This window comes from Scardinius erythrophthalmus, assembly GCF_964197995.2.
Source record: "Scardinius erythrophthalmus genome assembly, chromosome: 6".
Classification (NCBI taxonomy): domain Eukaryota; kingdom Metazoa; phylum Chordata; class Actinopteri; order Cypriniformes; family Leuciscidae; genus Scardinius; species Scardinius erythrophthalmus.
Genome location: NC_138226.1, coordinates 44,701,852 through 44,719,549, shown reverse-complemented (window position 1 = coordinate 44,719,549; position 17,698 = coordinate 44,701,852). Strand labels below are relative to the sequence as shown.

Here is a 17,698-nt window from a genome sequence, read left to right as displayed (position 1 = left end):
TCGATGGCAGTACCTTGTCCCACTCGCCACAGCACAAACACTCTATTTCAGTCAGCATAGGTTGGCATAATCCACCCCACACTCACACCACCAGTTCGTGTTGGCTCTCATCCTCACGTCCTCAGGCTGTTGAGCGATCGCAACCTCCTCCTCCTGTCGTTCTGTTTCCAAAGCACGCAGCTCATCTTCTGAAAACTCAGGTATGGTTCTGGATCTTGACTGTATGAGAAGTCACCCTCTTCATCTCTCACAAAATCAGCTATGTTCATCGCCATTCACTATGTCTACTGTAGGAAAAATAGCCAGCTACTATTCACGCCGGTATGTTGACGGAAGTTGGGGGATTTCAGGCGTTGAGTGATATCTCTGCGCCCAAGTAGCAGTGCTTCGCCTGTGCTTCCCCCTAATATAGTCCCAAGTCAATATCTGCCTAGGATATCACCTAGTGTTAATCTGCATTGCTATTTGTACTCGTTGTGAATACACAGGCCACAAGAAGTAATTAGTTTTGTTTTACTCGTTTTTTTTTATCACTTTTACTCAGGACATGCTAGCTGGCAACAAAAGATTCCATTCATTAAGCTAAGCTAAGCTATCGTCGGCGCTGCCAAACTAAAACAATGCATGCACTGAGACAAAAATGCGTTTGCCCACCTAATCTAAATGTAGGAAAGACGGTGAATAAGCCCTATTTCAAAAAAACGGTGGAGTGTTCCTTTAAATGTTCAATTCTCTCTATACCTTTATCAACTGTATAAATTAACTTCACGTTTACTTGCACTGATATAGCAAGACTTTTTCTTTTAGATGTCCTCTTTCATAGACAGCTTTTTTCTTCTTGCTGTGTAAATTTGTTTAAATTCTTAATATTTTTCAATCTCGTAATATTCTGCAGAAGAGAGAAGTGAATCTCAGTTTCACTCTTTCTCAGCATGTGATTGGCTGTTCGCTACTGATGTCACACCTGAACTCAGGATCAAAGCCTGAGTTGACAGAGAAAGCTGATGATCAGCATCATGGTACCAACAAAGCCTGGTTGGATTGGTTTGGTTTTATCAAGTCAAAACTAATCCTGTAACCCTGAGTTTGTTCAACTACCATCATGGTACAGGCCCCTGGATCATGTCAAATCGTCAGCAGTGAAATCCTGATAACGGAGTAATCCACGTACGAAGAACAGGCCTGGTTTCAAAAGTTTGCGTGTTCAAGCCCCCAGAATGCTGTTGTGTAAATAAGTGACCAAAGCACATTATTTTTCAGTTTTTGGTAGAAAATGGTGTCATGTAAACGGCCCCGTTAGAGGGTGTGTTTTTAATTTTTAGCTTTTTAAATGAAGACACCGGCCTCTTAAAGCTAAAAAAAGTGTTTTATTTCTTAATTACATATAAAGCACCACATTGTAAAAGATATTTGGATCCTAAGGTGTTTAAGTTATTTCTGTGTCCCTGCTGTTCGGCTCTTCACGTCTGTCTTGTTTTGGTCCAGTGAGGTTTTGATCTTCACCAGCTTTCTCCTCCTCTTCACTGTCACCGTCTTTTTCTAAAATACAATGTTTCCAGAAGTTATTCCCTGACCAATAAAATGATAAAGCAGTTTAATGACAATTTGACAAGCCAGAAAAGGGTAACATTTTAATTTGTTCCAAATTTGCTAAAAAAAATACTAAGCTATAATCATTTGTGTTTTAATTTCTATGAAACAAAACTAATCTTTTAACTTATGAAAAAACACCTATTCAAGTACAGTGAAGACTTCATATTTAATTTTTTTTCTCCAGTTTTTTTAAAAAGTGCTATATATTGTAGAAACAGGAAGGTGCTGTTGTGATCATGTATTTATCTAAACAGTTACAAAGCAAGTCGTCTTTAAAGGAATACAGTCAGACTGACGTCCAGTCAAACTCTCTAAACATGCTCATCTGGTTCACTGCTCTTCTTCTGCTCACCCAGAAGTGCTGAATAAGCCGTTTCATCTTTATTCGTATCAGTCATTTCTTGCTCTTCTTCTTCTTCTTCTTCCTGTCCAACCCCACTGTCTGTAAATGTTACAATATTACTGTTATAATATTACTGTTATAATTAACCAATTCAATTCATTCATTTTAAGTATTAATAAAAAAATTAAAAAAAAATTAAAAACAATATTAATGTAGTGGGTTAGGAAGACTATACATTATTTGCCCTAACTCTCGTGAGAACTGACTGCCAACTAACTGGAGCACAACAGAGATACACACATACTTTATAGAAGATTTACAAGTTTTGCGGCATGTTTTTTATTATTCTTGATTTCCTAAAATGGTGCGTACCTTATCGTATGACCAAAGAACAGTTGGAATATACAGCACATGTAATATAGGATTATTTAATTTGACACGGTCAAATCTTCAAGGTCACCATACACTGCCATTTAACTCTTTCCCCGTCCGTACTTTTTTTTTATAAAGTTGGCAGCCACTACCAGCATTTTTTTTATTATCTTCCCAAAATTTTCATGGCCCCAGAATATTTTGTTGTATGAATATCTGAACATATAATCAAAAGAAAGAAACCCCTGCCTTTAAAAAAAAAAAAAAACATAAACAGTTTTATTCTAGCTTCATGCATTTTGATTTTAATCAACTCTTGTAAGTTTCATAAAAAAGCAACATTTTGAGCAGAAAATCATATTTTGGTCAAAGACTACATCCAGATAGGATTCAGAACGATGATCAAAACACAGATGAAGCAGATCGAGTCCTGGGTTACATTTCATTCAGTAACATTAGGCAGTTTTGATTTATATGCAGTTTAACATTATGCAGCTCGTGTTATTTTACATATGCATCTGATTACATATGATATTGCTTGTTTCTGCTTCTTCACATGTGTTTTGATCAGGAGATTCTGTGCTCTTTCAGAAGATGCCTTATAGCTGAACATCAGAGCAGATGAAATCCATCAGAGATAACAAACAAAACTGCCCATAAATGAGCTGCAACAGACATGCACAGCTATCGGCACTATAGCTCAAAACTCAAAAGCTGTGACCACCCTGAATTTAGTTGGGTCACAAGGATATTGGATTGTTTGTATATATTTCTTTCTTTCTTTCTTTTATTACCTACACGTCTATTTCAGTTTACTTGTATATATAAGTTTTATTATTGTAGTGAGTTTACATTGGGCAGCTCAGCTGCATCTTCCGAATTCTGGTTGGCAGTTGAGAGAGTGGAGTTGCTGTGACGATTGTGGTGCATCCTCAGAAAACAAAGAGGACCTTTAAGCAACCACTAACTATTGTCTCTCTCTCATTTACTGTTAAGTTTTTAAACTGCTTTCAGTCCTCCCGACTACCCGGGACCTGTAACAGACAACTAACATCATTTTAGACTCACTTGACGCTTGGCTCCCTTGATGATCCCTACTCTCTTCCAAACAATGATCTTGCCCAAAACAATAGACAGAAGATAATACATAATGCATTACATTTGTAGAGCATCAATTAAAATAAAAAGCAAATAGCAAATAATAAAGACTCACTTTCACCTCCAGATCTACTTGATTTTCCTGTAATTTATGTTATTATTGTTGCACAAATGGGAAACTGAAAACCATTTCACATTCATATCTTACCATCTTAGATATCTTACCATTGTTTTTTCTTCGTCTAATTAAATAAATGCCAACAGCCACAGCTATGATCACCAGAATAGCAAAGCTGACGGCAACTGGTAGAATGATATTCTGATATGATTGTGGTTCATCTAATTATAAGAAGAACATAAAAATACTCATTATCTTCATCATGAACTGTACTTGAGCATTACTGTAATGAGCCTGAAGTAAACCTGTGTGGCAGTGTTTCAGAGTGAAGTTGCTGCTCTTCTGGCTCACTTCATTCTTCACAGTGCACGTGTAGTTTGACTCAGGATTCTCCTCTCTGCTGATGTGAAGCTCTTGCCCCAACTGTAGAGCTGAACCTGGTCCAGTCCATTCATAAGAAACATGAGACTGAGATGACACTGAGCAGAACAGTGCTCGTGAAATATTGTTCAGATTACAGGTCACGATCGGCTCCTGTACAGCATCTGAGGAAACAGCGAATGCTCGATTTAGATGCTATACTTTTATAACAAAACTCATCTCATGGCTATTGAAGCTTGTTTCTATGGAAGCTTGTTTCCACCACAGAATAAAACATTTTAAAAGATAATTGCGACTTTTTATCTCACAATTGCGAATTTATTTCACGCAATTCTAACTTTATAACTCGCAATTCTGAGAAATAAAGTCAGAATTGCGAGTTATAAAGTCAGAATTGCGTGAAATAAAGTCGCAATTGCGTGTTATAAAGTAAGAATTGCGAGATATAAAGTCAGAATTGCATGAAATAGTCACAATTGCGTGTTATAAAGTCAGAATTGCGTGTTATAAAGTCAGAATTGTGAGATATAAACTATTCTGAGGTAAAAAAAAAAAAAGTCCGTCTTTTTTTCCCCTTAAAATTGGACATTATATCTCACAATTGTGTTTATATCTCACAATTCTGAGAAAAGATGTCAGAATTGCGAGATATAAACGCAATTATGTGTTATATAGTCAGAATTGCGAGATATAAAGTCAGAATTGCATGATAAAAAGTCAGAATTGTGAGATATAAAGTCAGAATTGTGAGATAAAAAGTCAGAATTGTGAGATAAAAAGTCAGAATTGTGAGATATAAAGTCAGAATTGTGAGATATAAAGTCAGAATTGTGTGATAAAAAGTCAGAATTGTGAGATATAAAGTCAGAATTGTGTGATATATAGTCAGAATTGTGAGATATAAAGTCAGAATTGTGAGATATAAAGTCAGAATTGTGAGATATAAAGTCAGAATTGTGTGATAAAAAGCCAGAATTGTGAGATATAGTCATAATTGTGTGATATATAGTCAGAATTACGATAAAAAGTCAGAATTGTGAGATATAAAGTCAGAATTGTGTGATAAAAAGTCGGAATTGTGAGATATAAAGTCATAATTGTGTGATATAAAGTCAGAATTGCGAGATATAAAGTCAGAATTGCAAGATATAATGTCAGAATTGTGTGATAAAAAGCCAGAATTGTGAGATATAGTCATAATTGTGTGATATATAGTCAGAATTACGATATAAAGTCAGAATTGCGAGATATAAAGTCAGAATTGCAAGATATAATGTCAGAATTGTGAGACAAAAAGTCAGAATTGTGAGATATAAAGTCAGAATTGTGAGAAAAAAAGTCAGAATTGTGAGATATAAAGTCAGAATTGTGAGATATAAAGTCAGAATTGAGAGATATAAAGTCAGAATTGTGAGATATAAAGTCAGAATTGCAAGATATAATGTCAAAATTGTGTGATAAAAAGCCAGAATTGTGAGATATAGTCATAATTGTGTGATATATAGTCAGAATTACGATATAAAGTCAGAATTGCGAGATATAAAGTCAGAATTGCAAGATATAATGTCAGAATTGTGAGACAAAAAGTCAGAATTGTGAGATATAAAGTCAGAATTGTGAGATATAAAGTCAGAATTGAGAGATATAAAGTCAGAATTGTGAGATATAAAGTCAGAGTTGTGAGATAAAAAGTCAGAATTGTGAGACAAAAAGTCAGAATTGTGAGATATAAAGTCAGAATTGTGAGATAAAAAGTCAGAATTGTGAGATATAAAGTCAGAATTGTGTGATAAAAAGTCAGAATTGTGAGATATAAAGTCATAATTGCAAGATATAATGTCAGAATTGTGTGATAAAAAGCCAGAATTGTGAGATATAGTCATAATTGTGTGATATATAGTCAGAATTACGATATAAAGTCAGAATTGCGAGATATAAATTCAGAATTGTGAGATATAATGTCAGAATTGTGAGACAAAAAGTCAGAATTGTGAGATATAAAGTCAGAATTGTGAGATATAAAGTCAGAATTGTGAGATATAAAGTCAGAATTGTGAGATATAAAGTCAGAATTGAGAGATATAAAGTCAGAATTGTGAGATATAAAGTCAGAATTGAGAGATATAAAGTCAGAATTGTGAGATATAAAGTCAGAATTGTGAGATATAAAGTCAGAATTGTGAGATATAAAGTCAGAATTGTGAGATATAAAGTCAGAATTGTGAGACAGAAAGTCAGAATTGTGAGATATAATGTCAGAATTGTGAGACAAAAAGTCAGAATTGTGAGATATAAAGTCAGAATTGTGAGATATAAAGTCAGAATTGTGAGATATAAAGTCAGAATTGTGAGATATAAAGTCAGAATTGAGAGATATAAAGTCAGAATTGTGAGATATAAAGTCAGAATTGAGAGATATAAAGTCAGAATTGTGAGATATAAAGTCAGAATTGTGAGATATAAAGTCAGAATTGTGAGATATAAAGTCAGAGTTGTGAGATAAAAAGTCAGAATTGTGAGACAGAAAGTCAGAATTGTGAGATATAAAGTCAGAATTGTGAGATAAAAAGTCAGAATTGTGAGATATAAAGTCAGAATTGTGTGATAAAAAGTCAGAATTGTGAGATATAAAGTCAGAATTGTGAGATATAAAGTCAGAATTGTGAGATATAAAGTCAGAATTGAGAGATATAAAGTCAGAATTGTGAGATATAAAGTCAGAGTTGTGAGATAAAAAGTCAGAATTGTGAGACAAAAAGTCAGAATTGTGAGATATAAAGTCAGAATTGTGAGATAAAAAGTCAGAATTGTGAGATATAAAGTCAGAATTGTGTGATAAAAAGTCAGAATTGTGAGATATAAAGTCAGAATTGCAAGATATAATGTCAGAATTGTGTGATAAAAAGCCAGAATTGTGAGATATAGTCATAATTGTGTGATATATAGTCAGAATTACGATATAAAGTCAGAATTGCGAGATATAAAGTCAGAATTGTGAGATATAATGTCAGAATTGTGAGACAAAAAGTCAGAATTGTGAGATATAAAGTCAGAATTGTGAGATATAAAGTCAGAATTGTGAGATATAAAGTCAGAATTGTGAGATATAAAGTCAGAATTGAGAGATATAAAGTCAGAATTGTGAGATATAAAGTCAGAGTTGTGAGATAAAAAGTCAGAATTGTGAGACAAAGTCAGAATTGTGAGATATAAAGTCAGAATTGTGAGATATAAAGTCAGAATTGTGAGATATAAAGTCAGAATTGTGAGATATAAAGTCAGAATTGTGAGATAAAAAGTCAGAATTGTGAGATATAAAGTCAGAATTGTGTGATAAAAAGTCAGAATTGTGAGATATAAAGTCATAATTGTGTGATATAAAGTCAGAATTGCGAGATATAAAGTCAGAATTGCAAGATATAATGTCAGAATTGTGTGATAAAAAGCCAGAATTGTGAGATATAGTCATAATTGTGTGATATATAGTCAGAATTACGATATAAAGTCAGAATTGCGAGATATAATGTCAGAATTGTGAGACAAAAAGTCAGAATTGTGAGATATAAAGTCAGAATTGTGAGATAAAAAGTCAGAATTGTGAGATATAAAGTCAGAATTGTGAGATATAAAGTCAGAATTGAGAGATATAAAGTCAGAATTGTGAGATATAAAGTCAGAATTGAGAGATATAAAGTCAGAATTGTGAGATATAAAGTCAGAATTGAGAGATATAAAGTCAGAATTGAGAGATATAAAGTCAGAATTGTGAGATATAAAGTCAGAATTGTGAGACAAAAAGTCAGAATTGTGAGATAAAAAGTCAGAATTGTGAGACAAAAAGTCAGAATTGTGTGATATGAAGTCAGAATTGTGAGACAAAAAGTCAGAATTGTGAGATATAAAGTCAGAATTGTGAGATAAAAAGTCAGAATTGTGAGATAAAAAGTCAGAATTGTGAGACAAAAAGTCAGAATTGTGAGATATAAAGTCAGAATTGTGAGATAAAAAGTCAGAATTGTGAGATATAAAGTCAGAATTGTGAGATATAAAGTCAGAATTGAGAGATATAAAGTCAGAATTGTGAGATATAAAGTCAGAATTGAGAGATATAAAGTCAGAATTGTGAGATATAAAGTCAGAATTGAGAGATATAAAGTCAGAATTGAGAGATATAAAGTCAGAATTGTGTGATAAAAAGTCAGAATTGTGAGACAAAAAGTCAGAATTGAGAGATATAAAGTCAGAATTGTGAGATATAAAGTCAGAATTGTGAGACAAAAAGTCAGAATTGTGAGATAAAAAGTCAGAATTGTGAGACAAAAAGTCAGAATTGAGAGATATAAAGTCAGAATTGTGAGACAAAAAGTCAGAATTGTGAGATATAAAGTCAGAATTGTGAGATAAAAAGTCAGAATTGTGAGAAATAAAGTCAGAATTGTGAGATAAAAAGTCAGAATTGTGAGACAAAAAGTCAGAATTGTGTGATATGAAGTCAGAATTGAGAGATATAAAGTCAGAATTGTGAGACAAAAAGTCAGAATTGTGAGATAAAAAGTCAGAATTGTGAGACAAAAAGTCAGAATTGAGAGATATAAAGTCAGAATTGTGAGACAAAAAGTCAGAATTGTGAGATATAAAGTCAGAATTGTGAGACAAAAAGTCAGAATTGTGAGATAAAAAGTCAGAATTGTGAGACAAAAAGTCAGAATTGTGAGATATAAAGTCAGAATTGTGAGATAAAAAGTCAGAATTGTGAGATATAAAGTCAGAATTGTGAGATATAAAGTCAGAATTGAGAGATATAAAGTCAGAATTGTGAGATATAAAGTCAGAATTGAGAGATATAAAGTCAGAATTGTGAGATATAAAGTCAGAATTGAGAGATATAAAGTCAGAATTGAGAGATATAAAGTCAGAATTGTGTGATAAAAAGTCAGAATTGTGAGACAAAAAGTCAGAATTGAGAGATATAAAGTCAGAATTGTGAGATATAAAGTCAGAATTGTGAGACAAAAAGTCAGAATTGTGAGATAAAAAGTCAGAATTGTGAGACAAAAAGTCAGAATTGAGAGATATAAAGTCAGAATTGTGAGAAAAAGTCAGAATTGTGAGATATAAAGTCAGAATTGTGAGATAAAAAGTCAGAATTGTGAGAAATAAAGTCAGAATTGTGAGATAAAAAGTCAGAATTGTGAGACAAAAAGTCAGAATTGAGAGATATAAAGTCAGAATTGTGAGATATAAAGTCAGAATTGTGAGACAAAAAGTCAGAATTGTGAGATAAAAAGTCAGAATTGTGAGACAAAAAGTCAGAATTGAGAGATATAAAGTCAGAATTGTGAGACAAAAAGTCAGAATTGTGAGATATAAAGTCAGAATTGTGAGATAAAAAGTCAGAATTGTGAGATAAAAAGTCAGAATTGTGAGACAAAAAGTCAGAATTGTGAGATAAAAAGTCAGAATTGTGAGACAAAAAGTCAGAATTGTGAGATATAAAGTCAGAATTGTGAGATAAAAAGTCAGAATTGTGAGAAATAAAGTCAGAATTGTGAGATAAAAAGTCAGAATTGTGAGACAAAAAGTCAGAATTGTGTGATATGAAGTCAGAATTGAGAGATATAAAGTCAGAATTGTGAGATAAAAAGTCAGAATTGTGAGATATAAAGTCAGAATTGTGAGATATAAAGTCAGAATTGAGAGATATAAAGTCAGAATTGAGAGATATAAAGTCAGAATTCTGAGAAATAAAGTCAGAATTGTGAGATGAAAAGTCGCAATTATCTTTTAAAATGTTTTATTCTTTGACGGAAAAAAGCTTCCATAACTAAGAGCAGTAGCCAAAATCGATATAATTAGTGACTCCAGATATGAGCTTGAGATGGACAACTTTACGTGTGACATGAACAAGACTTTATTAACTAGTCTAAACACTTAAACTACTCTAACATACACACACATACATGCATACAGTTTACCAAGGGAAAGAGAGCTGAAGCAGAATACAGGAAAGCAAGAAGTTATAGCATTGTTTGAAATTCAGCAGATCAACAGCCTTGAGCAAACCATCAGTTTAGTTCTAACACGCCCTTCTTGAAAAGGGGTAAGGATACTTAAAGGAACACTCCACTGTTTTTTCATATTAAATTATGTTATTCCCTTAACTAAGACGAGTTGATACATACCTCTCTCGTCTCAGTGCGTGCACTCAATCGCTCTGGCGCGCGGCGACACTTTGATAGCACTTAGCTTAGCCTAGTTCATTCATTAGGATCCAAACAGAGATGAAGTTAGAAGCAACCGAACACCTCCACATTTTTCCTATTTAAATACAGTTACACGAGTAGTTACACGACCAAGTATGGTGACACAAAATAAAACTAAGCGGGTAAAAAGGATAACTATAATGTGTGGCGGAATAGCACTGGGAGCACTTCTACTTGGCGCAGTAATATCATCACTCCTGAAAAATCCTCTCCCTCTCACTTCTGTCATTAGAACCAACATGACTTTTTACTGAGCAGAGTCGAAGTCCTCCCAACTTCAAGTGCTATTCCGCCATACATTATAGTTATCCTTTTTACCCGCTTAGAAAAGCACCACGTTTTATTTTGTGTCACCATACTTTGTCGTGTAACTACTCATGTAACTGTATTTAAATATGGAAAACTTGGAGGTGTTTGGACGCTTTTAACTTCATCTCTGTTTGGATCCTAATTAATTAAGCAGGCCTTTGAATATGTAATTTGATTGGATGTTTAACACAAGAATCTTAAAGATGCCCACAATACCAATGCGTCACAAAGTTAGCAAAATGTAATGTAAATTAACAAATCGGGGACGAAGACTGGAGTTTATAGAGACCAAACATGCCCACACATATTATTTTAGTTGACCATAGTATGCAAAGTCTAAAACATTAATGAATACAAAAGCCAAACCACATAAAAGGAAAAGAATTAGATACGCTTACACATTTCTCAAGTGGTTATATATAGAACACTGTTAGACTTTTCTGCAATTTCTACAGTTATTTACTTTAAATCCCCCAGTATTATACTGCTATTTCTCTTTACAGTAAATAACTGTGATTCCCATTGCATCATGGGAATTTTCTGTGACGTCTAACACCACATACAGAGACTTACTGTATTTTTTAAATTTGCTGTATACTACTGTATTTGACGTAACTGCCTCTCTGGCTGGCACCATTCCACCGTGCTTTTTACTTCCTAATTTTTGCCTTACACCGCGTGTCTACAACGCTTTAATAGCCAGAGGCTGTCTATATTGGACACATTGAAGCGACCGGACCTTTAAATACAAACCTGTTTGTCCTTCCTTGTCAGAAATAGCGCGAGCGCTTGGACTCGTATCGGACTACGTCAGAAATATAACGGCCGCGGCGCATCTGTCTGGGATTTGTCGTGTCGCGTCAGAGCATACAGTGTAGGTAATGGGGTCTGTCTTTTGTTGGATCGCGACGTTCGTGTCTGGCCCGGGGAAGAGACGGAATTCACTTCACCGAGAGAGAGATCAGCAAGCAAGAAAAAAAAAAAAAAAAAAAACCTTCTGTGTGTGTTGACAGGATTGTGCCCAGTTTAACCTATGTTATAATGTTAACGTTAGCCTTACGTTACTCGTCGTCAACATGGCGGTAACGAACTTTACCATGGTAAACTGAGCTAACGTTTCATTTTACACACTTTGTTAGATTGAATTGTCGAGTTAAAATATGCCAACGAGCAACGCGTTTACATAAACAATAAATGTGAATAAACTAATGTGAAATTCTGTTTATAGCCTAATGTTGGCCTAACGTTACTGATGAGAACCTTTATAGTTTTAGCATTATTTTTCAAACTATACCATATTATAGTTTTTTTTAATGGAATTTAATATTTAGCCTAACGTTACTTCCATTTTTGTGTTTAAAGCAACTGCAACAAAGCGCCAATTCGCGCCAGTGACTTCTAGCAAGATTCCAGAGGTAAAGCAGCCCATTTGTGATATATTTTGAGATAAGTTTGCTGAAATGATTAGCATACGCTATGTGAAAATTGCTTTGAGCCACTGGTGCAGACTAGGTAGCTTACAATATCTTATAAAATCTCTATAAACTTTATCAAATAAGTGACCTTTGCATTATGTCTAACTTTATTACACAGCAAATGAACCAAGATGGACCATTGTCTTTTTCAGTCTCACCAGAAAAATGTATCCAGGTAAGCACTGCAGTAAAACTCTCACTAATTCATTTATACCAAATCTAGCATTCTAAACAACTTAAGTTTATATTTTTGCATTATTTTGATATTTTATTAGCCAGAAGACTCTACCATTGCAGTCCCACCTGACTAGGAAGGTCCTAATATCAGCGCACAGGTGGGTTAACTACTGGAGGAAGAAGAACGATCATCACACAGTGATTTCTTGCATGTGTCTTACTGTGTATTTGTCTCAAACAGGTACTCCTTCACTGCAGACAAGCTAAAATGGGCTAAAATCATCGATTTCAGTCGTTTTTTCTATGGATCTCTGCATTTTTGGACAGAATTTAGGATTTGTAAGTATTAAAATTTAATCTGGCATAATTTAATTTAGTTCTTTTGTATGCTATTTATTGACAAAAGCTGTTTACAAATATATATTCTTAAGTTTTTGTGAAAATAATTAACAAAAAATGAGGTTAAAAATAATGTGACACTAATATTCTCTCTCTCTCTCTCTCTCTCTCTCTCTCTCTCTCTCTCTCTCTCTCTCTCTCTCTCATATAGTTTTGGAACCGGGATCTCCTCTGAAGGACTGAGTACATTTGTGTTTGTGGGCACGCATACAGACCAGGGAACATTCTGATGTTGTCAATCAAGTTCTGAACAGGAACCAATCTTTGGAGAAGTTCATTTATTCACAAAGGTGGACAAAAACATTGTGTTGGCTTTTTAAAGATTATTTTGATGATGATTTTTACTCCTATGCTGTAGAAAAGATGGAGTAGACAGTCAGACATTGATAATAATAAGAAATGTTTCTTGATCATCAAAGAGACTTCCTTCAAAAACATTAAGACACTTAAATACTTCTTTTGGCCACCAGTATACATGAATCCAACACATTTTTGGAAATAAGTGAAATTATTTTTAAGGTGGGGTTATGTGTCTTGTATTGTGAAAAGAACTGTGTTTTGTCCTGTTTTGGACATTTCCTTTTTGAATGCTTAAAAATTTATTTATATTCTGCAGTTTTATGAATGTAATGGTTGATATTTCATTATAATACTTGTATAAGCTAAACAACCAATGACTCTACATTCATTTAGTCAAATGCTAATGTTTTGTTTATGGTTTTATGTATGTTTTCAAAAATGTTTGCAGTGAAGGACAGCACATAATGTGTTAATTTAACACGTTTACACATCTTTGTGCTAACCTCTCTGACATATTTACTTTGTTAAAATCATTAACACAATGAATGAGTTAAAATTAACACAAAAAAAAATGTTGTCTCTAAACTCACCCATTAATGTGTAAAAATTTCACACATCATTTCCAGCATTGGCATGTTTATTTTGTGATATATACGAAAAGTTTTAAATAAAAAAATGGTATTTTGTGATAACTTTGTCTAATTGGTTTGTATGAAAGTAGTACTTATGTAGGATAAAAATAAAATTAATCATATATTAAAATTATCAAATCTAATTTATATTTAGTACAAATAAAAATAATTACAGTAGTGTACTGATTAGCTTCGTTTTTACAGTAATGCACTGTACTGATTAGCTTAGTTTTTACAGTAATGCACTGTATTTACACAAAACTGAAATACGGTTTGGTACTGTAACTCTTAATTACAGTAACTTACTGGCAACAGTGTTGCCAGTAAGTTACTGTAAAAAACCCTTGAAAAGTCTAACAGTGAATATATAGGATTAACAGGGTTTATTTCTCCTTCTCATCGAGAATTAAAGGTCCCATTGCATGAAAATTTCACTTTATGAGGTTTTTTAACCTTCAATATGAGTTCCCCTAGCCTGCCTATGGTCCCCCAGTGGCTAGACGTTTTGATGGGTGTAAACCAAGCCCTGGGTATTTTTGAGAAAATGAAAGCTCAGCGGGCGAATCTAGAAATCTTCCCCTTATGATGACATAACGGGAAGATTTCTAGATCACCTCCCCTTTCTCTTCTTTGCCCGCAAAGAGAATTTGGCCCGCCCATGAGAGAATGAGCTGTGTGAGCGCGGTATTGTTTTTTCCTCGAGAGACATCATGGCTTGCAAACGAGCAAAGCATGGCAGTTGCTCAGTGTTTGGATGTACAAATGAACATAAAAGTATTTTTTTAGTTCCTTCATCCGAGTCTCTGAAGAACCAGTGGGTTATGTGAATTTCTGATGTGTAATTGTTCAAGTTCAGACAGATAATCTTTCTCTCAAAGTCGTTTAATACTGTTTATGCATCAGTAAATCAAGCCAGTGACTAAACGATCAACTTCACGTCGTTTCTCTTAGTACGATGAAAATAATCTTACTTAAACTGTGATTAATATACATACAGAAAGCGATCAAAGAACAATCCCTTTCCAATCGCCCAAGCTGTCAATCACACAGCGCGAGTTTATCAGGACACTTGCCAAAACTCGTTATGAAATCAATGGCGCTGTTACGCTGCACAACGAATCTCTTACTGTGCTTACCTCATGTTTGCATTGGTGAAATCATTAGTGAGTGTAGAAACTGCATGCAATGATAAGATCTTCATTCACACGATCAACAGACTGTCATCTGCTCAATGCTCATCACTGCAACCTTTTATGTGATGGGAATAGATCTAAAAACTTCAAAAACTTCTCACGATTTGTTAATCTCGATAGCTGTAATAGTAAAAATGTATAATAGCTGTAATAGTAAAAGTTTTCGAGAGAGTTCCACATGTAATGATAAATATTTCATATGCAAGCATGTCAGCCAATCACAGCAGTGGGCGTTTACACTGAAGTCTCACAGCAGCCAATCACAGCAGTGGGCGTTTACACTGAAGTCTCACAGCCAATCACAACAGTGGGCGTTTACACTGAAGTCTCACAGCCAATCACAACAGTGGGCGTTTACACTGAAGTCTCACAGCAGCCAATCACAGCAGTGGGCGTTTACACTGAAGTCTCACAGCAGCCAATCACAGCAGTGGGCATTTACACTGAAGTCTCACAGCAGCCAATCACAGCAGTGGGCATTTACACTGAAGTCTCACAGCAGCCAATCACAGCAGTGGGCGTTTACACTGAAGTCTCACAGCAGCCAATCACAGCAGTGGGCGTTTACACTGAAGTCTCACAGCCAATCACAACAGTGGGCGTTTACACTGAAGTCTCACAGCCAATCACAACAGTGGGCGTTTACACTGAAGTCTCACAGCAGCCAATCACAGCAGTGGGCATTTACACTGAAGTCTCACAGCAGCCAATCACAGCAGTGGGCGTTTACACTGAAGTCTCACAGCAGCCAATCACAGCAGTGGGCATTTACACTGAAGTCTCACAGCAGCCAATCACAGCAGTGGGCATTTACACTGAAGTCTCACAGCAGACACGCCCCTTCAAACAGAGCGTTCAAATCAGAGGCTAAAATCAGGCTAGGAAAAATGCCTTTTATTTCTAAATTATAAACTTTTGATCTAAAAAACATACTACATTATAAGGGCACCCCAGGTAACATTCTAAAATAATAAAATAATCCATGCAATGGGACCTTTAAGTTAGAGTCACAGCTCTCTGGAATTTCCTTTTGGGGTCGTAAAACTCTTATCAGTCTCCTGTCTCCTCTTATCATGTGTCCTGTAACAGGAAACCCGGTTCTGCCAGTGTGTTGGCTTCATTTGGGATGTTAGTTTTTGGGGGAAGTTTCACATGCCTTTGTTGGAAGAGTGAGTTTGCTGGATTATTCATTAAATAAATTAATAATTTGTGTGTGTCTGATTGGTCCAGACGCTACACTTTTTATCTCACAATTTTGACTTTATATCATGCAATTCAGAATTGCGAGGTGTAAACTCGTAATTGCGAGAAAAACAAGTCAGAAATCTGGGATAAAAAGTCACAAGTACCTTTTTTATCATTACTGTATTATTCCATGGTGAAAACAAGCTTATGGCTACAAGACATTGACATTTTTTAAACATATTCTTACTTGCCTAGTTTAATATATGAGTATATTTTACATGATTATAGCTTATAATTCACAAAAATGCATTTTGAATGATTAAAAATGCATCATTATTTTGTAGCTTAATTTAACCTAAATTACAGTGATTTTCTATCTATGTCACATCCATAACAGTTTCCAGGACTTTTTCTCTAAAATAAAAATAAATGGCATTAAACAATTACTTCCTGAAAAGTCCATAAAAAACTTTGTTTATACATTACAGAGTGAATCATCCATTTCATTCATCAACAGAATATGTCAGTGTCTGTCTTGAAAAACCACTATAATTTGTACAGTATGTTGTGTTTCATGTGCTGGTGTCGTCAGATGCCTTAGCTTAACAAACAAGATTTTCTCGGTCATCCAGCTTCACCAGCACAGGTATGATGATACTCCAGCCAAGCCAACATTAAATCAGTGTAACCAACAATATTGCCGTCTTATTTCATTCTCACTTACCGATAACTTGAACTTCTCTTTCCGAATTTTGCAGCTTTCCATTGATCTGTATTACAGACCTATAAATGCCACTGTCACGGCTGGTCATTTTATGAACCGTGAGCTGTCCAGTAGAGACTTCAATCTCTGATCTTTCCTTGAACTGACCGTAATCTTGAAATTCATCCAGATCATGTTCAGCCACCTTATTTCCATTGTGTGTCCACAAAATGTCTTCAGGCTTTCCTTGAATATTTGGATTTAAAGTCAGACTTGTCCCATTCTCGACATAGATGATAGACGTTACAGCATCTGATTAATATTTAGAAAAGGGGTTAATAAATCAGCAAAGGTAAAGATAATGTTGCAAGGTTAAACATCTAAAATAAAATCATCAACATCAAGTTGAGTTTTACAATGAAAATCTAAATGTAGTAGCCTAGTGTATTAGCCAAGAGATCCTAAATAAATTTTTGGCTGCTGCTTGAAAATTGTCTTTAACATTGGGCTTCTTCTTTCTCAACAAAGAAAAGCTCTATTCTTTATGGATACAGTATTTCATTGTTTGCTTTATCCGGATATGTCAGATTCGCTTGAAGAAGAACTTGTTATGTAACCATTACGACTAAAACAGCTTACAAAACAACTCATAATGACCAACTTTCAATAATATGTTCAGCATATGAAGCAAATAAACATGACAAGTAAAAGAACATCACTTACTGGATAATTTTGATAGTATTAAACCGATGAAAAGACTCGATACTCCCCAAAGCGGTCTCATTGTCTAGTTCTACTTTCGGTCAGCTGTTCAGGTGACCAGGTCTGTCAAGCGCCCGCGGACCGAGCGCGATTCTCGCAGTGTGTGGCTTTATACAGTGCAGTTGTTCGAGACTGAAGCTGTAATTAAAATATGAACGAGTAGGGTATATGTATAATTGTAGCAATTTAACCGGTTAGCTGCCATTCCCGAACACCCTCAAAGAAAAAGGTATGTCACTCACCTTTACATGGCTCTCCGTTTGTAGCCTACATTAAGCTCCACCTCCTACAGGAGCGAACTCAGACAACCAACACTTCCTATAGACATGTCCGTGAACAGTGTGCGTTTTAGCAAAATATGCTCATAAAGTGGTGAAAAATAATGAGATATTGTT

General features: G+C 34.8%; 1 protein-coding gene across 1 annotated transcript; it reads right to left on the bottom strand.

Moving 5' to 3' along the window:
- Positions 1–1,349: 1,349 nt before the first annotated feature.
- cd58 (CD58 molecule) lies at positions 1,350–17,596 on the bottom strand. The gene is made up of 7 exons (XM_081368153.1): positions 17,546–17,596; positions 17,265–17,441; positions 16,563–16,853; positions 3,830–4,069; positions 3,632–3,745; positions 1,946–2,035; positions 1,350–1,539 (listed from the first exon to the last, which is right to left on the bottom strand). Exons 2-7 carry the CDS (start codon positions 17,323–17,325, stop codon positions 1,427–1,429), a joined length of 909 nt encoding a protein of 302 aa, XP_081224279.1. The 5' UTR covers positions 17,326–17,441; positions 17,546–17,596; the 3' UTR covers positions 1,350–1,426.
- Positions 17,597–17,698: the final 102 nt, after the last annotated feature.